This window comes from Dermacentor variabilis, chromosome 1, assembly GCF_050947875.1.
Source record: "Dermacentor variabilis isolate Ectoservices chromosome 1, ASM5094787v1, whole genome shotgun sequence".
Classification (NCBI taxonomy): domain Eukaryota; kingdom Metazoa; phylum Arthropoda; class Arachnida; order Ixodida; family Ixodidae; genus Dermacentor; species Dermacentor variabilis.
Genome location: NC_134568.1, coordinates 163,119,737 through 163,147,492, shown reverse-complemented (window position 1 = coordinate 163,147,492; position 27,756 = coordinate 163,119,737). Strand labels below are relative to the sequence as shown.

General features: G+C 48.3%; 1 protein-coding gene across 1 annotated transcript in view; it reads right to left on the bottom strand.

The window, feature by feature from the left end:
* Positions 1-27,756, bottom strand: part of LOC142587679 (synaptogenesis protein syg-2-like) — a 1,186,854-nt gene that overhangs the window by 18,908 nt on the left and 1,140,190 nt on the right. Inside the window, exons 9-10 of the mRNA XM_075698849.1 lie at positions 17,342-17,626; positions 1,069-1,356 (exon numbers count right to left, since the gene is read on the bottom strand). Of these exons, the coding sequence (XP_075554964.1) occupies positions 1,069-1,356; positions 17,342-17,626 (573 nt within the window). The remainder of the gene's footprint in view (positions 1-1,068; positions 1,357-17,341; positions 17,627-27,756) is intronic.

The window sequence follows — 27,756 nt, the reverse complement described above, 5'->3', positions numbered from 1 at the left end:
AAGGACGTTGCACGTCCGCCGCCAACGTCTGTGAGTGGTGGAGCTGGCTAACACTCCCAGGTTTCTGCTAGGAAACATAAATACCCAAAAAGTGGATGGGAAAAAGTGGATGGGATGGGAAAAGTAGCAAAGCAAATGAAATAGGGCATACATGTTAGAAAATAAAAATACATATATGAGTGCAATAATAACGTTCACTTATGGATGGATTAGTTATATTTCGAAAAGAGAAATTGTTTCAGGTTTTCCTAAACATTTGCAAGGAAGGCACATATTTCATATCAGTGTGTAAACTATTCAAAAACCTTACTGCAGGAAAAAGCAATGTGGCTCTACCATAATTAGTGCGGATACTAGACAAGAGCACGTTGCGATGGGTAGCGAAGCGAGTGCAATTAGGATTACAGAGCACATGTTGTGGGAAAATGTCTAAATGGAGGTTGTGGTTATAAATGTTAAAGAACATAACGCCTGTATTATAAAAATAGTGGCTAGACAACGGCAAAATATTAAGATCAATCATACACTGATGACAGCAGATTTTCACTATGCTTGTTTTTTACCAAAGTTCATATAATACAATCAACAACACTGCTATACAACAATATACTGGCACATTTCCATAACTTTTACACGCTTTCTAGTTTTGAGCCCTGAGTGCTTTGCAGACGCCTGCACATTACACATGTATGCTTCTGAAGACAGAATTATCACTGGCCAACACTAACATCGCGGAGTTTTAGGAATAACTGTGGACTACACTACGCAAGCTTAAGGTCTTGTGTCAACACTCCCCATTACGGTTTTACTTACATTTTTCAATATTCCTTGGCGTGTAGAGGCGAGACTCTCAGAAGACGGATGGCTTTCGGCACTGGTATACCCTAGTGTGATTTCTTGTTAGTTATTAATCAAGAGACCCAATAGAATTGTTGCCTAGATGTGCCAATCGAGATGCACCCTTACCTCAAACATGTACGTGTGAAGAACCCGTCAGTGAACAAAAATAAAAAGTTTCAGCTCTAGTACGCAGGACATTCTTGCAGGAATTAGCGTTTTAAAGCTCACCTGCACGGACGATCTGAAAATAGCAGGGCGTCTTCATAGCTCCGATGGAGTTGTTGGCGAGACACTGGAAAGTTCCGTAGTCAGTATCCTTCCGCGCAGTGTAGTACAGCACGCTCCGTCCACCTGAGCTCGTAAATGACGACAGCTCGTGTTTGGTAGCCGAGTTGTTGAACGTCCACCGGAAGTTCGCGTCGTTAGGCTCGGCCGACACATCGCAGATTATGTGCACTTCTTCATGACGTGAAGCCGCATAGACGGTCGTCTGCGACTGGTTACAGGCAGGAGTGTCTGCAGTGCAAAATTTGGGCATGGCATTCTTAAAGATTTCACTAAAATTATCAGCGAGCAAAAACAAACAAACAATTTACAGCGTTATTCATAATCGGAGCTATTCCTTTAACCACCGGTTCAGGATTAAACGAGGATAGGGGAAGCGTGCGCGAAGTGTATTACAGCAAAGCTTCCTTCGCGGCTTTTGACTACACCATTTGATGCTGGCGTCACCTTGCACGCTAAGCAGGGTAACATTAACTGAAGCTGCACAAGTTCATATTTCTATAGATCTGTAAATTAAAACGCATATCGCAGCCTTTACGAAAGTAATCCGTAGTAATGATAAAAAGACTCAAAGACTCGTCTTTAACTGTACAGGCTAATATAACCTGCATAGCTCTGCATTTAGGAATACCACCCCACACATTACACCTCAGTGACGTGTGTTTCTGCTGCAAATCACACTAATTACTAAAGGAGAGGAACTCAAGACATCACAATAATTTGTACTGACCAGTCTTCAAATCAGCGATTACATGGGTATTTGTCCGATAAATGTCAATAAGAATATTATTACCAAATGCTAACTTTAGGGGCAATCTGGTAATTATTCATTTGAAGCCACCCAGTACTCAAAGCAGAACCTTTTGCGGGAAACTGGGCTTAGTGGCAATTTCCAGAAATGAGCACTCGAAATCTTCAGGCAAATGATTTCCTCTTCCACTTAGTACGTTTGCACACTGGAGAAAAATGGACAACTAACAAGTGTAACTAGAACAACAATGCATTTCACAGCACGCTACATTCTCAGTCCATATTTCTGAAAACTGGTGCCAGGCATAAAATTTCTAGCAAAAGTTAGGCTTTGAGTACGCAGGCGGAGTTCAATTCTGCAAGTAAAACAGGTTCTGTAAATCCACTGATTAAACGTTTGCTAGTGAAGATTTTTAGAAATTAATCATTGTACTTGAAATTCTCGCGCAAAATCTGATGCCCTCAAAGTTACGACGCTTGGTCAGCAAAATGCCTCCCATCCGTTGTGTTTAATAATATGATCCAGTGGTTAAAGAGGTGTAGTCGCTAAAGAGGGCAGTCACCCTACACAACTATTTCTACGCAACTACTGTTCCTCCTCTCCCTTTCCCCGCCTTTCTGTTCTGTTACTACCATAGCGATACAAGCAAGGCAACGAAGTTTAAATGCTTTAGTTTGCGCCATCGCGTTGTCTTAGTTAAAGCGATGCTTCCTTCATGGAATCGGACGGGTTTGTTTTGATTCTTTGCTCGGTGATAGTGGTGGTTGGGCAGTGTGGAGGAGGGTGCGATGGGTGAGAGGGACAGGAGTGGCACCGATTATAAGGTGGGAAAATATGTGTTTGAGGGAGAGTAATGTGCGCCGATTCCTTGGCGCATGCGATGACGTCATGAAACGACGGCAGCAGAGTGTAGGCAACACACTCACAGATTTGGCCTGATACACCAACGCTCGGTCGGCTGCGGCATTGGAGTGGACGCGAGAGTTCAGTTTACACCGATTCCAACTACATCGATGGTTCCATCCGCTGTCGGTGACCGAACCTTGTGAAAAATTATTGCATGTGAGCGCGACGTGAATAATGTAGAACTTTGTGGAAGACACGCGGGTCCCATCGATTAGTCTGGAACATTCGACGATTGATGTATAAAAGCCGACGTGCTTGACCCGTTGATCAGAGTTTCGACGATCTCCGACCGTATTCGCCGCTATCGTTGTGCTATAAGTGTAGCCTGTTTTTGTGGGCACAGGTTCGCCCAATAAAAGTTAGCTTTGTCTTTCACATTATTGCTAATGTGTTCTTCAACGTCACTACCACGTGACATCTGGTAGAGGTGCTTGTGCGTTCATGTACCGAACGCCCCCGCAAAGCCGCGATCCAAGCCCGAAGCCCGATGACAAAACCAACATCGCCCAAGACCAGCGTGCTAGCGGCCGACTGCCAGGACTGCCCCCAGAGCACGGACTTCTACCTGAGACGACAAAGACCATGGCCAAGACAACCCCAAAGGCTGCCTCAGCGTCCCCCGTTATCCTGCAACAACCTAGGGACCCACCGACCTGGCAAGGAATCATAAAGATCACATAGGGCACAAGAAGCAATCATAAAGGAAACATAACGGCAATGACCATTTTCATAGGGGCTTTCATGGAGCAGCTACTGAAGACCCGGAATCCTGGCTGAAGACCTATGAACGAATCGCGACTTTCAACAACTGGGACTCCGACGACAAGCTGCGGCATGTATACTTCGCCTTAGAAGGCGCCGCCAGAACGTGGTTAGAGAACCGGGAGTCGACCATGACAACATGGGACCTGTTCCGTAGCGGCTTCCTGCGCACCTTTACTAGCGTCGTGCGCAAGGAAAGGGCCGAAGCCATGCTGGACGCCCGAGTGCAGCTACCTAACGAGAGCGTTGGCATCCTTACGGAAGAAATGAGCCGTCTGTTGCGCCATGCCGACCCGGATATGGCCAAAGGAGAAAGAAGTCTGCCTACTGATGCGTGGTCTAAAGGAGGAACCTTTCGCCGGAATTGTACGAAGCCCACCGAAGACTGTCGACGAGTTTCTTCGCGAGGCCACTAGCATCGAAAAGACACTGGAAATGCGGAACCGGCAATTCAACCACCGCACGAACGCGACAAGCTACGCCGTAGTTCAGTCACTGGCCACCCACGACCTGCGCGAGACTGTCCGAGCGGTCGTGCGGGAGGAGCTACAGAAGCTGTTCCCGTCATTACAGCTTCAAGTGGCTTTGATTGCCGACGCCGTACGTGAGGAGCTCCAACAACAACTCGCAGTAGCCCCTGAATTGCCGCAGCCTCAGCCGCAAGCGATGACATACGCCGCTGTAGCCCGCCGTCACGTTCCCCCTCCGCGCCCACGGCTGGGCCCAGTGACGACACAGTTCCGTCGTCCACCACCACACCCGCCGCCAGCACGCCAAGCCGTCACCCCACGCGGCATTCCAAGGAAGACTGACGTTTGGCGTGCCCCTGACCACCGTCCGCTTTGCTTTCACTGCGGAGAAGCAGGGCACATCTACCGCCGATGCCCATACCGGGAGATGGGACTCCGAGGGTTCACCGTTAACGCGCCGCGACCACAGATTGGCGAACGACCTCGCGATATCGTCGACTACCTCGCCGCCACTCAGTGGAACTCTCGACGACCGTCCCGTTGGCCGTCACTAGGCCGGTACCTGTCGCAGCAGCGCCGACCATACACCGGCCCAGCCCGGGGCCGCTCTGCGAGCCCATATCCGGAAAACTAAAAGCAGCAACCGATGAAGGTGCGGTTGCTGTTCTTCAAACTGACGAAAAACCTCCGCCGCCGACGAAGACGACGAAGAGGCAATCTCGACGACATAATAACGACACGCCGCCGTCCCGACGAAGTCAGGAAACCAAGACTACACCGACGAAAGACGACTTGGCGACGCGACGTTCCAGCTTCAGTTCAACACGACGCAGCTGTGATCTGACGCCAAGACCTAACTGCAACGCCAGACAAAAAACCACCGACCTCGACGTGCCCTTCGGCGGCCACGCAGTTACCGCCTTAGTGGACACAGGGGCCGATTACTCCGTGATGAGTGGACACATCGCCGCCCAGTTGAAGAAAGTGAAGACTGCATGGTAAGGGCCCAGAATTCGGACCGCTTGAGGACACCTCATAACGCTGACTGGAATGTGCACGGAAAGAATTACAATTCATGACTTACCCTGCCACCTTCGTTATCCTCCAACAGTGTTCACGAGACGCCATTCTCGGCATGGACTTCCTGAATCAACACGGCGCAATCATAGACCTGAAGTCGAAATCGATAACGCTGTCGGAAGATCAAGCGATACCGCCGGAGAGCTCTCGTAGTCACCAAGGCATGAGCGAGCTCGAAGATCAAGTGAGCATCCCCCCGCGCTCCAGCATTATTTCCGTCGGCACCGAAACACCCACTGACGTAGAAGGCGTCATCGAGGGCGACCAACATCTACTGCTAGACCGTGAAATTTGCGTCGCAAGAGGGATCACTCGACTCCACGGAGGGAAAGCGGTAGTTATGCTAACCAACTTCAGCCAAGAGTTCAAGCACATAAACAATGGCACGACAATCGTGTACATCGAGGAAATTGTGGAAACCAGCAACGCCTTTGTCCTCTCGGATTCTGCCGCATCTCCCCCGATGAGCATAGTCCCCGAACCAGACTTCGACGTGAATCCAAGTATTCCTATGAGTAAGCAGCAACAGATTAGAACCCTTCTCCGACGATACAAAAACTGCTTTTCGACGTCATCGAGGATTCGACAAACACAAGTTGCAAAGCATTGCATAATAACCGAAGTGTGCGCTCGACCACTCCGCGAGAGCCCTTACCGAGTTTCGATGCGAGGACGTGAAGCTATTAGGCAACAAGTCGACGAAATGCTGCGCGACGACATCATCCAACCATCGGAAAGCCCGTGGGCATCTCCTGTAGTCCTGGTGAAGAAAAAGGACGGAGCCCTACGCTTCTGCGTCGATTATCGTCGACTGAACAAGATCACAAAGGCCGTGTACCCACCTCCACGTATAGAACACGCATTGGATCGGCTCTGCAACGCTAAATACTTCTCGTCGATGGACCTCAAGTCTGGCTATTGGCAAAAAGAAGTCGACTAAAGAGATCGGGAAAAGACGGCCTTCATCACCCCAGACGGCCTCTAGGAGTTTAAGGTCATGCCATTCGGACTGTGCTCGGCGCCTGCAACGTTTCAGCGCGTCATGGACACGGTGTTAGCAGGATTGAAGTGGCAGACGTGTCCTGTTTACTTGGACGACGTCGTTGTCTTCTCCGGTAATTTCGAGGATCACCTTAGACGGTTTGCGACAGTATTAGAGGCCATCAAGTCATCAGGGCTCATTCCGAAGCCGGAAAAGTGACGCTTCACTTACGATAGGCTTCTGTTTCTAGGCCACGTCATCAGCAAATCTGGAGTACGCCCCGACCCACATAAGACAGCTGCCATCGCACAGTTCCCGCAACCCATCGACAAGAAGACAGTGTGTAGATTCCTTGGCATGTGTGCCTACTTCAGGCGCTTTGTCAAGGACTTTTCACGCATCGCTGAGCCGTTGACACCTCTAACTAAATGTGATGTTGAGTTGAAGCGGGAAACTCCGCAGGCCGACGCATTTGAAGAACTCAAACGACGCATGCAGTCGCCGCCGGTGCTTGCGCACTTCGACGAGTACGCCGATACAGAAATCCATACTGACGCCAGTAGCCTAGGCCTCGGTGCCGTTCTAGTCCAGAGGAGAAGAGGAGTCGAACCGGTGATAGCTTACGCTAGCCGGTCTCTGTCAAAAGCGGAAGGCAACTATTCTACGACCGAAAAGGAATGCCTCGCCATCGTTTGGGCTACAGCTAAATTTCGCCCTTATCTATATGGCAGGCCATTCAAAGTCGTCAGTGACAATCACGTGTTGTGTTGGCTAGCTAACTTAAAGGTTCCTTCATGACGACTGGCGCGGTGGAGCCTCAGAGTACAAGAATACGACATCACTGTAACCTACAAGTCCGGACGAAGCACTCTGATGCCGATTGCCTATCACGTGCGCCCATTGACCCGCCGCCACAAAATGACTAGAATGACGACGCCTTCCTTGGAATGATAAGCGTGGAAGACTTCGCTGAACAGCAACGGGCAGACCCGGAGCTAAAAGGCCTCGTCGAGTATTTGGAAGGGCACACCGACGTTGTCGCTAGGGCATTTAAGCGCGGATTATCTTCCTTCACGCTTCAAAACAATCTACTCGTGAAGAACTTCTGACCAGTCCGCGCCAACTACCGTTTTGTTGTTCCGTCGGCGCTGCGTCCAGGAGTACTGCACGCCCTACACGACGATCCAACCGCTGGGCACCTCGGATTCTCCCGGACGCCGTCCAGGATACAGGAAACGTATTACTGGCCGCGTCTGACCGCCGACGTTGCCCATTACGTCAAGACATTCCGAGACTGTCAGTGACGCAAGACACCACCGACAAGGCCAGCAGGATTACTACAGCCGATCGAACCTCCTCGCCGACCATTCTAGCAGATCGGGATGGATTTGTTGGGGCCGTTTCCGACGTCAACATCCGGGAATGAGTGGATCGTCGTAGCGACGGACTATCTCACCCATTTCGCTGAAACTAATGCTCTACCGAAAGGCAGCGCAGCCGAAGTGGCGAAAGTTTTCGTCGAGAACATCCTGCTGCGACATGGTGCCCCAGAAGTCCTCATCACCGACAGAGGAACGGCTTTTACAGCAGAGCTCACCAAAGCCATTCTGCAATACAGTCAGACAAGCGACAGGAGGACAACTGCCTACCACCCGGAGACGAATGGTCTCACGGAGAGCCTGAACAGGACCCTCGCCGACATGCTAGCAATGTACGTCGACGTCGAGCACAAGACGTGGGACGCGGTCCGGCCGTATGTAACCTTCGCTTACAACACGGCGGTGCAAGAAACAACACAGATCACGCCGTGTAAGCTGGTTTACGGGAGGAAATCGACGACGACGCTCGACGCCATGCTGCCGCACGTCACTGATGAAGAGAATGTTGACGTCGCTACCTATCTCTAGCGCGCCGAAGAAGCCCGACATCTCGTCCGCCTACGGATTAAGAACCAGCAGCCTACCCACAGCCGACACTACAACCTCCGACGACGCTTCGTCGAGTACCAGCCCGGTGACCGTGTTTGGGTTTGGACCCCAATACGTTGACGAGGGCTCAGTGAGAAACTATTGCGACGCTATTTCGGACCCTACAACATCATCCGACGTGTTGGCGAACTGGACTATGAGGCCGTGCCAGACGGCATTTCGCAGTCACAGCGGCGCCAGGCACGATCTGAAGTGGTCCACGTAGTGCGTCTGAAGCCCTTTTACACACGCTGACGAACTTACTTGTTTTGTTGTTTTCTTTGCTACGAGTGCTTTTCTTTATTACTTTCGTTTGTTTGCACCATCGAGTCGATGCTTTTTAAGAGGGGGGTATTCACATGTGTACTTGTCTTTATCGGGTGATACGTTTCACCGCCTAACAAATGTCATCGCACGGCGCAAGACACATTTGCATGTATCGGAAGGTTCTGGAATGTTATCGATGGTTCCATCTGCTGTCTGTGACCGAACCTTGTGAAAACTGATTGCATGTGTGCGCGAAGCGAATAATGTAGAACTTTGGGAAGACACGCGGGTCCCAGCGATTAGTCTGGAACATTCGACGATTGGTGTATAAAAGCCGACGCGCTTGACCCGTTCATCAGATTTTCGACGATCGCCGACCGTATTCGCCGCTATCGTTGTGCTATAAGTGCAGCCTGTTTTTGTGGGCACAGGTCGCCCAATAAAAGTTAGGTTTGTCTTTCACAGTATTGCTACTGTGTTCTTCAACGTCACCACCACGGGACAATATATTTAGACACGCGTCACCAGAGGGAAGCGTGAGAGGAGCCCGGCTGCAGCACACGCCTTATGCATGACGCGTTTCAGCAGTGACAATAGGGTGCGTCGCTGTATTTCTTCTATGCTTATCACATTAACGTCGACATTCATCAAAACATGGCTTCTGCCAGAACGTTTTCTTCTTCCATTGGACGAGTTTAAAAGCGAAGCATTCAACTTTTGCCTGGGGGACTGCAATATATGGGGTGTCCCAGATAACGCTAGCCAACGTGGTCAAGGAAATAAAAAGAAAGATTTATGAAGGATGGGGCAAGATGTAATTTTAACGCTTGTGGTGTCGCTCTTCAAATATTTGATGACGGAACACAGTAAGTCTTATACTTGCATCTTGCATCGTGTATTTTTAACGCACTTTTTTTATCGTTGAACAGCTTGGCCATCGTTGGCGGGGAAATTCAGTATATAGGAAAACCGAAATGCACGTTGAAACGGACACGTTCTCTTTTTAGGACAGGTTATTTTTACTGTCTTCACGCGGATTTGGCGTATCTAGGGTCTCAGTATGTTGTTAGAAAAAAAAACAGACAGTCCTTGCGCTCTTCCCGACCGTTGTAGCGAAACACAAAAAGCAAGAAAATGTACGTCTCAACGATACAAGGAGCGGAAATTAGTACAGTACGGGCGTAATTTGCGCCAATATAGTAAAAAATTAACCACTTTGTACATTAGATTGCACTATCTCTGGGATTGACCCACCTGGTATGTTGGACAAATAGCGCGTTGACTAAGTGTCGGTGCTAAAGAAGACAAGATCAACTTCATTGCGCGTGAAATACGATACTAATCAGATACAAAATCAGCAAATAATGAACATGAATAAGAGAATACAAATATATACCGGGTGCTCTATTTAGAAGGCCAAACAGTTTTTTAAATCGCCTCCGTCAGATAGCACAATTCTAATTTTTGACCTACGCTACTCGATGAGGTAGCCATTACTTCTACGAGAAATCAAAATGCCCAATTGAATAATTAATATATACACCATAACTCTTCATTTCATTATATTACGGCATGTATTTTAATTTAAGAACTGTAGCTAATGACTTCGCAAAGCGTATCTAGTTTAAACGAATTCTCTGGAGTGCACCAGTTTCGATACGTTAACTTTCAGAGTTTCCGACGGCAGTGGTGTTCAAGTTCCGTTTGTGTTTCAATGCATAGAATAGCACTTTCTCAAAAGGTCTTTTGTTAAAGAGGGCATGGCACAGTCACTCAATATTTTGCGGTTTTAAGCGAGAATTAGCAGTAGAGTGTCTATTATGGCTATACACGCGTAAAAACTGGGTGGTAAAAGCACATTTTTGTCGAAAATATGAGCAAGAACTTGCCGACTCTAATGGTGAATTCCACTGGTCGATCTGGACCACGTTTTCTTACTCCCTGGCAAAGAAGTTGTATTCCACTGGTCGATCTAGAGCAAGTTTGTGCTTTCCACTGGTCAATTGGGATCAACAGAAGCGCTCCTCGTTGATCCGCTGAGCAGAGACGGATTTCACTAGAACCCCGACGATGCGTTGGAGTCACTTCCGGATTGGTCGGGTGGCTTGTCTGTTTTCAGCTCTTTTTAAAGCGAAATCTTTACTAATCCTTTCCGCCGCTTCTTCACGGACCGAGAATGTTGACTTTGAACCGAGAAGAAACCACGTGATAAACATGACGTCATTCAGCTGCAGGTGCGCCGAGGACGCGCAGCCACTGCCGCCGGAGCCGCACCCTCACCTTGACGTAGTCACGTGATATCCACTTGGCAATAGGTCCACCTTTGCGGCCGCATTGCAACAGCTCAGGTATCGACATTGCCTCGCTGATGGGTATAAAGTGACACGGTAGCATTCGTCATGGCTGATCGAGGCGAGGCGCCTCGTGAACTCTCTTCGGTTCAGCTGTGGCGAAGACGCCGAGCCGAATCCGATCGACCGGTTGACGTAGTTCGCCGAGATGCTGCTGCACAGAGACTAGAGAGGCGGATAGAGCGAAACGTGGCGCCGAGACCTTGGATGAACGCGATGTCCGTCTCGCCAAACATTGCAAGAACGCTGCTGAACGTCGCCGAAGACGAGCAAAAACGGATGCCTCATCATCATCTGCAATGGACAGTTTAACGGGTTCAACGAGTGGTGACGAGCAGGTGAGACGCGCGACAGACCACACTATTAGATGGCCAAATGTGTGTCCGCAATGAGGCAGTTTCACCGCCAGTTTACGGAGAAACCGTTCGGCAGTGTGCGCGATAGACTTTGGCATGCCAGAGACTTGAGCACGGTGAGTGGACCCATGCACCCGACTTCGGCTCTAGCCTTTCCCGAATGGGATACCGAGACTGTCCGTTCGGCCACAGTTTGTCGCACGTGTAGAAACAGTAGCATTGAACCGTAGCTCTGCTGAACGTTCGCTCTATGCAGGCTCACCTTGAGGATATCTGTAAGGACAAGATACTTATCCTAGCAGATGTCCTGGTTTTTACCGAAACTGGACTAGACCCGGGACGTTCCTTCCCTTGCCAGGGTTTGAACGAGTCGATGCGGCTCAACGCTCAGACCAAATCCGGAACGCTGGTGTAGCCGCATATGCTAAACGAGGTCTAAAGGCTGCTATACACATGCCTGAAATCCCTTGCCAAGACGTTGAATCGTGCTGTATCAGTCTCGACCACGGCATAGTCATGCAAGGAGTTTACATTGCCCCCCAGGCTAATCATGAGAAGGACTTGCGGGCTGTAGGCAGTGCCATACCCACTACTAACCTAACGTATGATCTACTTGTAGTCGTGGGAGACATTAACAAGAGCCCTAGCAATGACCCAGACTTGATACGGTCTATGCAGCAAAAGTTTAATCTGGATCTCATCCCGTTCCATCCACGTTCGACGACGCAGTGGAACTCGTGTATAGACCTCGTCTTTCAACGAGAAACGGCCACGACTAATCTGGCCGTAGCACAAGTGGAAACCATTTCCAGTTACTTCAGTGATCACAAGACTGTCTTCGTAGCTATCCGAGAAATTCCACATGAATAAACCAGTTTGTCTTTGAGTCTTGCATTTCTGCCTAATTGTTGCCTAACCACTGAAAATGTTAAGCAAAGGTGTAACTCGACTAAACCTTAGTAGCTAAAGCGAAAGCTTTAAAGGTTAATAAACGTAAGGAAAGCTTGGCTTAACATTAGCCATTACCAAGAAGCCCCAACCAAGTATAGCTTTAGCTTTGCCTACTCAGGCTTAGCTGAATTAAACCTTCGCTTAATTTTTCAGGCGTTGTTTCGTAACCCTGTGCAGTGGTTTACATTCTGCGAATGGCATTGCTCAACCGTGCGGCAGTGCTCCTTGCCTTGAGTGATTCTGACAGCAGCTCTAGCTCCTCGAAAAGTAGCTGCAGTGACGACGAGGAGTTGTACGTGCTTTACGAAATGGCATGATGAAATCGCGATATGACTGGCGGATATGGCGAACGCGGAACTTCCGCTACGTTCCCTGCGGGAGCATGTTTATTTTTCGCTGGTCAATCAAGATTCGGTCGCTTCTCGGCGTATTTGGTCGCTCTGGCCCAGATTTGGCACCCCGCTCTGAGTTGACCAGTGAAATTCGCCATACGCCCCGCCCTTCGGTGGCCACCACTATATTGCCAAGCCATGTGTGACGTCATCTGCTGCATGCAACCAAGCCATCGTCTGCTACAAAATCAGCCACCGCCCCACGTGAGGGCGGGGCATAGCTTCGGCTTGTTGCCGTATTCGCTCCCTATATCGCGTGCCATTTCTCCTTCAACGCCGACTTCAGGTGATCGAGCAAGCGACGAATCTGAGCAGCACAAGCAGCGATGGCGCTACGCCCATTTTGACTTCGACCTCATCGCCACCAGATCATTGACGAAACATATAATAGCCTCGCAGATATGCGTGCGTCAGTCATGCGCGAAGTCGGCGCGTGGACATCTTGGAGGCCACGGAAAAAGACAGCCTAGTAAACGTGGTCAACGTAAGTTGGCAACATTGGTGCTACACGAAATGTTGCTTATGTCTTTCCGTACTGTTATTTTATGCGTGCTCTACTTTGCGCGTATGGGCAAACGCGAAACTGTCGCACGTGAAGCTCCGTCGATACAGCGTCTGTTCCGAGCAACCAAAAGCACTGTGAAACGCTGGTGGACTACTTGGCGCCGTAACACACGTGCAACAGCCACGCGCCCGTAGCTTTCCCTTCATTGCCACAGAAAGTTGTCCCCGAGTATAGGGAAAACCCGGCTGTATCACTCTACTTCGAGAAAGCTTTTGAGTTACCTATCAGGCCGAGAACTTGCTCAATGGTTGGCAATATGTGGCGCTCCCGGAGTACAACTTCATTCAGGCAAGTCAGATCGACGCAAAGTCGGTAACCACCTGCAGACTTTAGAACTACCTTGAGTCCTGAACACCAAGAGGATGGTTTATCAATCCGACTAATTACTTCTGCTTCCATTCTGTCCAGTCTCAACTGGTGCCATCAGACCCGATACGGCTGAAGTGGAGGATATCAAGGCTCTCGAAAGGCCCATGGACATTGCACGAGTCCACTGACTACTCGGGTTGTGAGCTTTCTATCGAGGTTCCTTCCCAACATTTCTCCTTGGTCGCTTGGGCAAGAGTCTGCTTTCTGCAAAATAAAAAGCCACTCGTGTCAGAGAGGCGCATAGCGAAGTACCACCCCTTCTATGTCACCACAATTGCGGCAGACTCCAGCTCTTCCGGACTATGAGCTGTCCTGCTCCAAACTCAGCCCTCAGGAGAGTGTCAAGCACTGGCGTTTGCTTCTTGCTCCATAACAGCCAACGGACAGATGTAGAGTCTGACAGATTGAAAGAGCACCTTCAGTTGCAAGAACTTTCCCGAGGACATACTCCATGGTGAACTGGTAGTGCATGAGCTTAAGGCGTATTCCTTGGGCGCGAGGAGGGAGAACGTCGAGTTTAATCTTGCTGAACAACGTGACAAGTGGTTGATGGTCCATTTCAAGGACAAAGGTGATACCACTAATTAATTCAGCACAACGTAGAATTTCCCATGTCACCAAGAGTGCTTGCATCTCAGTCTGACTGTACATCTCAGTCTGGCTGTCATGGAGCAAGGAGCAAACACCACTGCTTTACACACTCCTGAGGGCTGCGTTTGGAGCAAGACAGCTCCCAGTCCGAAATAACTGGAGTCTGCTGAAATTGTGGTGGCGTAGAAGGGGTCGTACTTCGCCATGCGCCTCTCTTACACGAGCATATATTTTATTTTGCAAAAGGCTGACTTTTGCCCATGCTATCATGGAGAAATGTTGGGATGGAACCTCGCTAGAAAGCTCACAACCTGAGTAGTAAGTGGACTTCTGCAATGTTCTTGGGCCCTTCAAGAGCCTTGATAGCCTCCACTTGGGCCGTATGGTGTCTGATGGCATCAGTTAAGACGATCGCTCCCACAAAGGTACTTGGGATACACAAAAGCGACATTTCTTCCAGTTGAGGATTAGACCGTCTTTAGCAAGGCGAAAAGGGACTTGCCCTAAGCGGACATCATGCTATTCCTTGTCACGGCCGAAGACAAGGAAATCGTCTATCATACTGGTGATGCCTTCTTGACTATCGAGAATCAGGGCCATCTGTTTTTGGAAGTATTTGGTGGCCGATGTGATGGCAAATGGCAGATGACAAGAACAGCATCGACCATAGGGCATGCCTAACGGTTTTAGCTTTCGAGATTCTAAAACGAGCTTGACCTATACTCACGGATAACTTTCTGTGGCAATGAATTGAAAGCTACGGAGGAAAAGCGCTCACAAGTGAGAGCGCTTCTGAAAAGAGTCCCGTGTTTTCATTTACGTTAGTTTAAGCTGGGGAAGAGAAATCGTAAACAATTTCTTACCAACAGTTAAATAAGATAAAGCACACAACTGAATGTAAAAGATTACATCTTTTGCAGCTTTTCCCTTCCGCGTCTTGGGAAACGCGAAAACGTCGCCCGTGAAGCTGCGTCGATTCAGCGTCTCTTCCGAGCAACCGAAAGCACTGTCAAACGCTGGCGGACTACTTGGCGCCGTAACACATGTGCAACAGCCATGCGACCGTAGCTTTCCCTTCACTGCCACAGAAAGCTGTCCGCGAGTATAGGGAAAACCGGCTGTGTTACCCTGCTTCTAGAAAGCTTTTAAATCACCTAGCAGGCCAAGAACTTGCTCAACGGTTGGCAGTATGTCGCGGTCCCGGAGTACAACTTCATTCAGGCAAGTCAGGTCGACGCAAGGTCGGTAACCACCTGCAGACTTTGTAACTACCTTGAGTTCTGCACACCAAGATGAAGGTGTATCAATCCGACTAATCACTCTTTGGCATCCATTCTGTCCAGTTCCTACCGGACAACGCTTTATAATGAGATGGGGATTCGCCACCGACTGAGAATGGTAGGCCTCAGACTTAAGTCTGATCTGGTACTCGTATTTCAGCATGCTGAGCCCCTTAAAAAGTTCCACATTATGCTTTTGCTGAGAACTGGCCACGCCTCCAAGGCATCTGGCTACTCCCTAGCGCGCGCAGCACCAGAAAGCCCAGCAAACGAACAGAGAGGGATTGGACTACATACAGCCGCTAGGCGCTTCTTTTCCCTTGCCAAATGAGCTGGGTGACGTAAGACCACAGTAGACGAAGCACGTGGCCTCCAGGACCTGTCAGCAGGCTGTTTGTTGCCTTGGTAGAGCTTAAGCGGCACTGTTGGGAAATCTTATTTACCGTAACGCCCACGTACTTAGCGTCCTTGGGTGCCGCGACGGTATTCAGGCGGATAACGGCGAACTAACTGGCTATCGCTTTGCGCAAATGACAAACTTCAGCGAAATGTCCTTTCTTAGGGCAGCAGTTACAGAGCGACGCATGTGCAGGGCGTTCTGAGCGTGGATGTTGCGAACGCCCGCAAATAGAACAAGTATATGGCGTCGCTAAGGCGTTCTGTTCTGGGCGGCGCACCTTGCTGCCTGACGTCCCAGCGTCGAGGAGCTTTGTGGACTTTGGCTGCGTCAATCTCGACTGTCGTAAAGCCTTCAGCGGTTAGTTTTGTGGATTTCTTCTTGTTAGACGTCTTGCCACTGACGAGCGTGAGTCCAGGCTTCTTTCAGCGTTAGCTGGTCCGCTAACCACTGGTCCGAGAGACGTTTGTCTCTTAGTCCAGCCACGAATCTGTCCCGCACAAAACGCTCTGTCGACTTGGGTAGAGACGGATAGTTACAACACTTTACGAGCCTGTATAATTTGGCGTAACAAGCAACGAAGCCTTCGCTCGCTTCCTGAGTGTGTTTGTGAAAGCGCCAAAATTCATAAACTTCGTTGGCTTGGTGGACACAGGCCTCGGTGAAACGCTTTACGGCAGCCTCGTAAAACAACAGTTCGTCCGTGGAATTTGAGAAGGTTTCAAGCAGGGGACGATTTCACGGCCCCTACAAAATAAAAGTGAGCGTACTTAGACTTCCGCAAAAGCATGGCAAACTTCACAGACGGCTGCGCAACCTTTGAACGGGTTTCCCACGTTGGACAAGACGCAACATTGTTGAACTCGAACGCGTCGGGTGGTCGTGGTAAGGTTCCAAGCCACTTCGAATCTGACGCCTGTTACTCATTGGCCATTCTGCTTCGCATTCGGTAAACGAAGGCAAGCGAAGGCATTCAACCGGCCACTTCTGATACCATGTCAAATGTAGGGTCTTCAATGTTGAAGCGATACCGAGACCGCCTATCTAGAGGGGCCACAGAGCCACGCTTTGACCGGAGGCACGCCTCTGCACTCAGGCGCAACAGCAATTGACATTTATGCGTGCGCCGGAATACAGGAGGAACTGCAGATGGCGCCACCACATAGCTAGAGAAGCAGAGGTGGTGACTATTACAGTATCCCCGGTCTGTATTTTGCCATAGGTTAAAGGCAGTGTATTTACGCAGTCTGAGTACAGTATCAACAGTAATGTGCAGTGTGAAGCGAGACGAATGTTACTGGCCGAGAGCCTACCAGACCGATTACGTAAAGGCGATATACAATTAGCACAATATGTCTTCCTGTGGCACCAATCTTGTTGCGACGTACATTTAGGTTTTCGCAAAATGTAGGATGCGAAGGGAGGAGTCAAACAGCAAGCTGCCACTAAAATGCAAATTCATCGTCTCCGAGCTGTGGTAAGTTGAGCCGCAGCGATTAAACGACAACGACAACTCGTCGCCAGGGCCAGGAGGGCAGTCGAAGACAGAGGGTTCCTGGACTAAGCAGCCTTCCCACCTTTGGGTGATGCCGGGCCTCGCTCGGGACACTGTTTTTATCAGTAAACTTCTTTTCTTTCTCACTATTATTAAAATGGCAAAATAAAATTAGATTTAGGATTTGTTTACAGTTCGATATTTAGTATAATAAAGTAAACAAAAAATCGAATCATGTCAGGTCTCCTTTTACACAGATTGCACAAATTCGCCGTAGCACTTACGTTTGACGGTGATCTTGAGCGGCTTGCTTTCCGTTTCTCCGATCCTGTTGGAAGCCACACAAGTGTAGGAGCCGGAGCTGTCACGATGTACGCGCTGTAGCACCAGCGACTGGTTGCTCATGATGACGTGCCGGCCCGGAGACAAATCCTTGCCGTCGAGGCGCCACACGACGTCTCCAATTCTGGGGTTTGCGTCAACGCGGCACTCCAAGTACAGGTCATGCCCTTCGACGATATTCCACTGCCTCGGATGGCTGCCCAATGTCAACTGCACCTTTGGTTTGTCTGGAACATGCCCAGGGCAACAGAAAAGAAACGAAAGGAGTGAGTAAGCGATGGGAGAGAGTCAGGCTTTGTTAATTGGGCAAAGGTAGCGAAGTGAACTGAGAAAGAAGAAAGCCTTAAGGAAAAAAGGCAGACGAGGTCGGCTGGAGAAGGCGGATTCTGGTTCGCCGATCGAAGCTGTTGCAAAAAGGCACAGGCAGAAGCATAAACGTAAAGGTGATGATGAAATAGTTCAATAAGCTTAAGACTATATTTATCTAAAGAACAATAGGCTGAGTGCGCCTAGAACACTTAACAGAGTGAAGAAAAAAAATGGCAGTTTCGTCCAAAGGGCGATAGCAAGGTTTAGCGTTGCGCGTCAACTTCGACGGCGTTCTAACTATATGCAGGCGCGTCATTTTTGCTCGACGCAGCACGCATGGCAACTGCTGCTTGGCAGTGGGAACGACGGCCTGCTGAAGAGCGTCGCCAATGGCGTTGCAGGTGTCGTCCTCGATGGTGGACGAGATGAAACCGACGGATAGCAGTCGGCGTTGTTCAGCGCCCAAAGAAACCATTGGATTATGTTAAAAAGATAAGTTATCGGGTTTTACATGCCAAAAACACGATTTGATTATGAAGCATGCCGTAATGGGAGACTCCGGGAATTTAGGCCACTTGAGGTTCTTTAGTACGCACCTTAATGTAAGTGCAGGGGTGTTTTCGCATTGTACCCCCATCGAAATGCGGCCGCCATAGCCGGGATTCGATCCTGCGACCTCGTGCTCAGCAGCCCAACATCATAGCCACTAAGCAACCACGACGGAAATAAGGTAATCTTAGCTTGACGTTTACTGTCCGTTCGACTCAGAGCACTGCACACACTGCAGCTCAGAAGAAAGGCTAGTGTGCCCATAGTGACGTTGGTACAGCGCTCATGCCAGCAGCGGAAGCCAGAACGTTCCTCTGGCTTCACCACGGAGGCGATTGACCGTAGCGTTGACGGGCATTGACTTCGCTTCGCTGTTGTTGGAGCCAATCGCACTCCACGTCTCTACAGACCCTCCAATCTTCCGTGCATGAGCCGCGCATGCGCTGTCAACCGGGGCAGCCGCGCGAACGGCGGTTTTGCACCTCGAGTGTCCGTGTAATGGCTATCGCAATTAAAAACGATAAAAGATTAAAAGTCCTCCAACACTAGAGCACTGCACGGGTTAAATTTTATGGCATCACTGTATAAAACCCGGGCCCGACCCGTGCCCGGGCCTGCATGATCAGGCCCTGCCCGTACCTGCTTCTATTCTTGTCTTGCTTTAGCGCAACTCAGTTCGAGCATGAAGGAATAGAGGCAGGTGATAGGGTGAGCACTAATTTCCAGCTCGTTTTATTCCATGACCCTACTGCACATTATATTGGCCGCTCATAGCACACATACTATGCCCTTGATACTCAAACTGAGTTGCGCTAAAGCAAGACAAGAATGTGATGCACCAACTCACCCAATCAGCAATACCTGTGGCTATATTAACGGGCCCATCCCGGGCCCCCCACCGGAGGAACTTAGTCTATACATGCGTTAATACGTCATTGCCTCGGCGGTCTATTCTGAGACATTCCAGTAAAACGGCATGCTGTTTTGTTAAGCTGTAAACTTCAAACTGCGTGTTGTTTTTTAAACTTTAATGCGCACGGTAATCAAATAAAAATGAAAACCACCTACGGCGTTCGTGTTCTTCTCAATGCTCGTCAATATTTCGCGCTCCCTACTCTAACTTCTCTCTATTTGCGTTCATTCATAGTCATTTGACCTGTTGTATCGAGTCATGGGGCCTTACATACAAAACTTACTTATGGCCGCTAGAACATGTCCAAAAACAGTCACTGCGTATTCTAACCAAGATCGCGTGTCACGCTCAGTCAGCTACGCTATTTTCTTATTAGATATCCTTCTTATTTCAAATATTATATTTTCTTTAATTTTTCCATTATGGCCTACCGCATCGTGCGTAATCCAAGTCTTTTTTATATTATAGGAAAGAAATTTACGACCAAATCTAATAATACTATAATATTATTTGCCCCCCCTAGTAATATTTTACTGCCTAGGGCTCGCACTAATTACGGAAAAAATACCGTAAGCCACGCTGCCATCAAGGTGTGTCGTAGTCTACCCTTGGAGGCTAAATCCTCGTGCTCATCATTTTCAAACATTCTGTTCGCCTGTTCGTGAGCGGTTGATCTGTATGACGATCGCTGTCGTTACTTCTTTATCCTCTCCAGTGCATTTCGTGTTTACTCATTTATGTTCATTCAGTGATTTCATGTCGTGTGATTTATTAGTGTTCAATTTCTATTGACCGCGTATGTGACACTTCGTTATCCCTTTGCTTACTTACTCACTTATTTGCACATGTTATTCAGTATTGATTAGTTCTTCTTTTCGTTACTTCCTATATTTACCAACTCCCGGTATTTGTATGTACTGTTTGCTTGTATTTCGCAATTGATTCTGTTTTCTTGTATTGCATGCCTGCATTTCGCAATTGCTTCTGTTATTTTGTATTATATTTATGCATACCTTAACAAGATGTCCCATTGCAGTTTTCACACAAAGGCACCTCTTTCTGTATACCTTTCTCCATATGTAACCCCCCCCCATGTAACAAACTCCAATTTAAACTCAAATAAAACACAGCGAACAACTTTTTTTCTGCGAAGGACGCGTACAGCTAGCGTGAAAAGAGAAGAGAAGCGAAACATAGGTTAAAAACTTCTAGAGAGGCAGTTTACTGTATACAAGCGTACATAACTCTTGTGTACGCTTTATGTTGTAAAGCCCAAGAATTATGCACACTAGTAAAATATGCGCCACCTTCGCCAGAAGGAGAAGCCTTGACAGAGATAACGAGGTTTGACATTGCGCTCTAGCCCTCTCATGCTGTCCTAATAATACGTGGAGGCGCCATTGCGCTACGAGCACGCGAGATTATTGCTGCTGCGTAGCAGGAACAGCGCCCTCACAGATACCTGGCGTGTCACTACAGTGTAGCGTGAGGAATGTTGGTAACATCATTACTGTCGTCGCACCTCGATAGTGCTTGAGACCAGACAGACGGGAAACTGGGAAACCTTTTGGTGTTTGGGAGCGCTCGATTAAGCTTCACGTTTACTGTTATTTTCACCCAGACCTGTGTATGCACCCCGGTGTGGTAAGCGCACAACACTTTATTGGGAACGCTAATGTGTGAGCGCACAACGGTCATAACAGCAATAGAAGGCAGAGCACTGCCATGGCCACGGCAGTGCTGATTAAGCTGAGCGCGAGGTTGATTCAATTTGTTACACAGCGTGGAACACGATGGAGAACTAGCTAACCTGGTCTCATACCCTGCATGGGGGTGAATTGGTTTCCACGCTCTTGCGGCTAAACTCAACCCTCCCTGCCTGGGTAGACATGTGCATCGAAACCTTGACAGCATGATGGAGCGGTGACGCGACCACAATAAAATGGCCATTGTAGATAGTTCTCACTGAAGGAAAAACCTTGAAATTTATTAGATGCAAAAAAGTAGCTGAATGTTCAAACGCATATATTCTAACTTGCGCACGAAATAGTGGCAAATGCACTGCCATACCAACCCATCTAAGTCCAAGACAAAACAATCCTCATGCATAAATTTAAGGCTCGTGAAGAACACTGCGAATATTGTAAAGGCGGAAGCTACATATGCCTACTGCGGGGACCAAATAACAATGGTGAGTCTAGTGATATAAATAAAAAATACGCAGAAAATCCACAGGAGTTGTCTAAGTAGGTGTCGGAATTGGTCACTTCCTCAACTCCACGAAGCCCGGTGCCATTATCAATCTTATCAAACTTGATGCGAGCAGTACAAGCAATTATGCAGCCTTTTCGGCTATTGCCAACTTTATGGGACTCGATCCGACCCTCAAGAACCCGGATCTGTCATTGTCTACCTTTCCGCAATCGATCCGATCTTTATCAACCCTTATCTGTCCTTATCAACCTTGTCGGACATGATCTGCCCTTATCAACTCTTATCGGTCCAAATGAACCTGATTAGCGCTTAACCTTATCAGAATTGATCCGACCATTATGAGCCCTTATCGCGCTTTAGAACCTTATCCATACGCCTCGAACCATTAACAACAATGATGGGACCCATATACCCTTTCATCACTCCTTATCATCCTTACCGACTGATTTACTGCTTGTCTGTCTGAAATGCATGACTCGAAGTGCATGAGCTCTTGGAAAGCGATGGCAATTAAGTCGCTCAAGGAAAGCCTCAATGGATGGCGCATCCCTCGACCACCGAAATTCATCGCGGATGTGGCGTGTTTTGCATCAAATTTTATCACAACCGGAACTTTCCTAATGTCTACAAGGCTCTAAGTAAGCTCTACATGTGGTGGTAGAGATGGCTTTTATTCCATCATCACCAAATCTTGCAATAAAGGCTTCATACGAAAAGTTCCCCTTTGACATCTGTTTTGTACCGCCGGTACAACATATTCCCATGGTTCAGATATAAGCACCTTCTGCAAACGTGGGTGATTAGCCCAGTGGGTAAAACACTCAGCTTCTGAGTGTGGGTTCATAGTTTAGGAAATCACCACTGACAACGTTCTCCTTTTCGAATTTAATGTCTTTCTTTATGGAACGCACCGTGGTACGCGTTACGGATTGACAGACCAACCGACAGATTTTCTGGTTAAACCGCCTAAGAATACTTACCATTACAAAGCGGCAATATGGCGCATTTGGAATAAAAACAACCTTATCGAGAGCGATGAAATAGCGCAATCACAAAATGCAGTAATAACCAGACCGTATCAAGAGCGTTTCGCAGTATCTTTTTTAGCCAGAATAAAGCTTTTAGCAACAAAGCTACAAAAATATTCAGAAAAAGTTCTACAATACGAAATGAACAAAAATAACTGAGAACTCTTTTTTATTTTATTTGCTAACGTAATTAACAGCCAGTTCTTCCAATTTGTCACATTAGCTTTGCGCAGAGTACTTCGGATCTATGCAGAGCCCCCGCATGTGTTCGAATGTCCGACCCAGACCCTTTTGCCCCAGCATGTTTGCTCTAGAGGAACTAGATGGTGCTTTCGGCGGCGCGCCGCACGGTGCATCTGCGAAAGCTCACGAATAGGAAACCATTACGTTCCTGCCTTGCTGCTGTGCGAACCGCTGTTGGAAATACAACTAGGTGTTTGCTAACGCACTGTGCTCCATTGATGCTTGAAAACGTAAAAGGGTAGAGGGAACACGTATACAGTAGTTGTCTGGGCAAATTTAGTGACTGGCATATTTAGGAATGGAATGAATATGTGCAGCCATGTTAACGGGCCGCTGCTACATAAGGACTTGACTGCCTCTGTTGTCGGCCCTTCGCAATGCACGGTCTTCCTCGAGGATATAAAATTCACTGGTCCGTCAGCTTTATATCGCTAACATCAGTAGAAAGGACTGCAACCGCTGAATGTCCGCAAGAGGGAGTGCCGCTCGTTCTACACAGCGACAAAAGGAGCAGCACCGCTTTCTGACACAGTAAGTTTCTCACATGTCATCGGCACACATCAACCCCAACTCACGAGCGAAGTTACACCCGCTCTGTCGCCAACGTATAAGAAATCAGTGAATGGGCGTACTCTTGGAATCAATGTGCCGAAGCATGGGTGACGGCAACTACACCGACTACAAACGAGTATTCATAGGTGATCGTGCCGTGACGGCCTAAAGAGTAAGCGAGTAACTAGCGTAATACGTTTTTGCTACGAGCTATCACAAAGTACATAACATCTACCTTTGAAGCCCTTGTGCGCAGCAAGAAGAAACCTATCGCAAATGAGCGCCACCCCGTCCCCTTCCGCAAGCAATTAGGTAGAAAATAAACGATCAGATAGTAACCGCCCCGAGGAACGTTATTGAGTCAGAAGGGGCACAAGCTTCTGCTTCAAAGTATTTGCTAAATAAAGAACGAAGAGCAAAAATCACTGATTCTGATTTAATTCATTAGCGGAACATTTTCACAGTTTGGAATAAATTTCTATGCCCGCTTTTAGTACACGAACAGTATATACTGCTCGTGCTATTTTGACAACGCGTAATGAGCTTCGAAACCGCTCACATGTGTCCTCTGAGCCAGTGGCCAAAGCTTCGTGCCGTCCACCCAGTCACCGTTTACGATATCCGTCGAAACAGAGGTTTTCTGAGCCATACCGGCCTCATGAGAATCGATTGTAAACACGGACGCTACGTAAGCGAGCAATGGACGCGTCACCATGCGATCAAACATGGCAGCGCCCATGGGATCATTGTGAAAATAGTCAATAATCTTGTCAGTGAACGGGCCCGAGCACGACCCAGGCCCGAAAGCTGCAGGCTCGAGCACGGCCTGGGGCTGCCAAATATTGCTTTACCCGACCGTGCCCTTGCAGTGCTTTACAACACACTATCCACAAAGTCGAATAGTCCTTGCGGAAACGCATCATTTTGTATTAAGTGCGAAATTATTTAAATTTCTTGCATTTATAAAACAAGTTGACAACCTGCGATGCCTTAAGCATACTTAAAATAACGAAATATTAGCCTGCACGCCTCCTTGCAAAACTTCAGCTGCCGTTTATTTTAGAATGGCGACATCACAAGTCATCGCAGCGGAGGGCGACAAGGGCACTGTTGCAGTTTTTAAGGGCAACGGAATTGGACAAGCATTAACAGATGTTTAGAGTGCTACAAGTGCTACTGGTGCTGTGCGGTGACGATATACGGTGACAGCGACCGACTGTGATTGTATGTCTATGCTCATTTCTTTCTTTATCTATACTTTGCTATCACTTTACCTCCCCCTCCCCTCTATCGCCAGCGTAGGGCAGCAAACCGGGTCTTCCCATCTGGTTAATTTCCCTGCCTTTCCCCTTTATTCTCTCTCTCTATCTCTCAGCTGCCGTAAGAACAGGTATGCTAATGAAGCGGTTTCCTTGATGTTGCCCTTCTAGACAATTTTCCACACTTTGGTAAAGGCATCGCAGAGCTTCAAAGTGGCTGACGGATTTTTTCTTAGTCTCGAGACGTGCGTTACACTGCGATAAACTGTGCTCACTGGTAACCCCTAAAAACTTGCGGTGTGTGTCCGAAGGCACACACCGCAAAATACGCATTTCAGATTTCATTATGTGAAGATCACCAGGGGCCGAATTCGCAAATCGTGTTCGCATTTTTTTCTTTCGAATATAATTATATTACCTCGGACATCACGATTGGCTGTCACCGGCTCTTAGGAATAGTTTTGACGCAAGAACATTTTTGTGAATGCCGGCGCAGTTGTTGAATTTAAGACGAAACCACTGTCTTCACATGGGACGGCTGTTTTTCTCACTACGCCGCTTAGAAAAACATTAAGCAATGTAGAAAATAGGGTCCCTTTTTGATGCCTATCACGATTTCAATATGTCCGTCGTGCCACTGCTCGCGCCCCCTAAGTATTGTGCAGTCTTTTATGTAACATGCAGACGTCGCACGCAGCACTGTCAGTCCTTCCAATCAAAGTAGTGTACGCCTACGTGGAAGCAACTCCCGACCACAGCTGGTATGGAGGCAATGCCTCACGTCGGTGAAGCCCGGGTGGAGGCAGGAGCTGGAGCGAAGGGTTAAGTTCGTGCAACCTGGTGCGTCTTATATTTCGGGTGTTCCACTCTATTAAAGAGCGCTTGTGTGCCAGGAGACAAAGCTGCTTCGCAGAATCTGTCCTGGAAAGAGGAATGGGAGCGTTGTATGGTTCTTGATCTGACTCTCGGACAGCTTTGTCTACTTGATCATGTCCACTGATACCGCAATGGCCAGGTAGCCATAGAAAAATAGTTTTGTGAAATTTATGTTTGACGTCGTGGTGAAGTTTGACAATTCGTACGTTAGCTGTTTGAGAGCTCCACATCGGAGAACTGACAGCACGCTGTGTAATGCCGGGCTCGAGTCGGGAAACACGGCCCATGTACCAGGATCTCTGTGTCAAAACACTGAAGCGCGCTGCGTCTTTTTCGCGGTTTGTCCTCATTGTGATGTGCCAGGATCGACAAGGCTCGTTTTCGGTCACTCCGCGGTGAGACGCACTGCGATCGACAGACGTCGGGCTCGTCAATACCAGCTCTGGATTCGCTGGGGGCTTTCGCCGCGATGGGAGTTTTCCTTCCACTTGTTCGACTGCGTGTGCAAGTTTAGCTGCCTTTTTCTTCGGACATTACGACGCCGGATGAGGTCCACCGCAACTGGCGCATCAAGGTTGTGCCCCAGAAGCGCAAGCTTTGTGTGAATAGGGTCCAGCACATGCCCTGCAGCGCATAGTACTTTTGCAGTATTTTGCAATATCATCATGCTTTTGTCATTAGTAACATTGTCTTGCAGGTCCTATGTACTCAGTCACAGGGCAGTTGCTTAATCCAAGTACAATAGGTTTTGGTATGGGGGTATTCTTGGCGATTTATATGATCACTGATTTTCGACGTGCTTCTGTAATGGTTCGTTTTTCGTTAGGGATGTCGGAAACTTACCTACGAGCTGACAGGACGCCTTGTCTCGAAAGGTATTCCTGTGGATCTTTGTCAGAGTGGTCAACAAGGACTCCTTGAATACGTTCATAAGTGGCCGAGTACGAAGACGGGTCGCGAGCTTGCACGGCCATCCCTCCTAACGTAGTGACAGATTAGCGGCGTTGAGCGACGACAACGTCACCATGAGATGATGAGGCTTATAGCGCACAAAACTACGAGGACAGAGAAAAACATGGTACAACAAAAAGACTCTCAGCAACGCCGACAAGTACGTGCGTTTCTGAGGGTCTTCTGACTTCAAATTTCTCTAGAAAGGCTTCTGCCAACCTGACTGCAGCCGATTTCAGGAAAGTTGCGGTCATCTCGTACATCCACGGCTATTAAAGAAAAGCAAGACAATGTGCGAATGTCAAAGTAGTGTTTTCCGCTCCGACAAAATTGCATTGTCTGCGCGGACAAACCAGGCTTGGCCTACATGAATAGCCAGTGTGCAATAAGAAGCATTACCACAAGTTCGTTGATAGTGCTAACATGTCGTAAGAATTATGTCTGACAAAGCGGAAGGCACCTCAATGAGCGTTTAAAGGAAAACCGCTATAACGGAAACGAAAAGTGGGGAGGGTTTCTTGATGGGCACTGCATACACATGTAGGCTTTCCAATGTCAGTGTAAGTGATGATCAACGTACTAAGTACGTTCCAGTATATGAAGACTGCTCCATTGGTGGCAGCAGCAGGGGTCAGTTAACTCGCGAAATTATCCAAGACGAAATGATTGATACGTTAGGGGATAACTGCGTCTCAGAACCACCAATTGCCCTTTCATCTAAAGAGTTATCCTAACTGCATAAAGACAGTTGAGGCTTGGAAATTGCGCACTTGCCTACATATGTGGCTCTCTTACTCGATATAAACACTGTTGTAAGTAGCGCATGTGTGTACCACGTCTTTCTGTGTCCTCATCCTTTCGTGCGCTATAAGCCTGATTATGTCATACCAACACGCCCAAAACGCTGCGTTACTGAACCTCACCATGAGGCCGCCCTCCTTATTGAGGCGATCACTGTGGACTTTTTTCTTGTGCCACCAACACGATTGATGATACCCGGGCTCGGCTTTACTTTCCACAGCATTCGATCAGGTTGCGTTGGCTGGAACATGACCGGAATTCCAGATGGTCTTGTTCCTTGCACGCTGTATCGATAGAACTTGTATAGTCCATGTCTTCGGCAACATCGTCTGCCAGTAGGCTTGTATTCACCGCTTGTATTCGCCGTGGTCTCTTTCACATTTTCTTGTTCCCATTGCGGAGACGTGCAAGGCCCCGCTGTCTCCTCGTTTTTCATGGCTTTGATGATGGCTGCATGGGGTGCAGCAGATGGCGGCGGCGCGCCTCGAAACTGGTTCCGGGTGCCATGCCCGCTTAGGCGCTTGAATTTGACCACTCGGTTGCTGGGGATCCTTAGGTCGTCAGCAGTGAAGGGTTAATATCGAAGGTGTAAAGGGCACATTGTAGTGATTAAAAATACTCAAAAACTGGTCGAGCAAAAGCAGCTCGGCTGATACCCTACT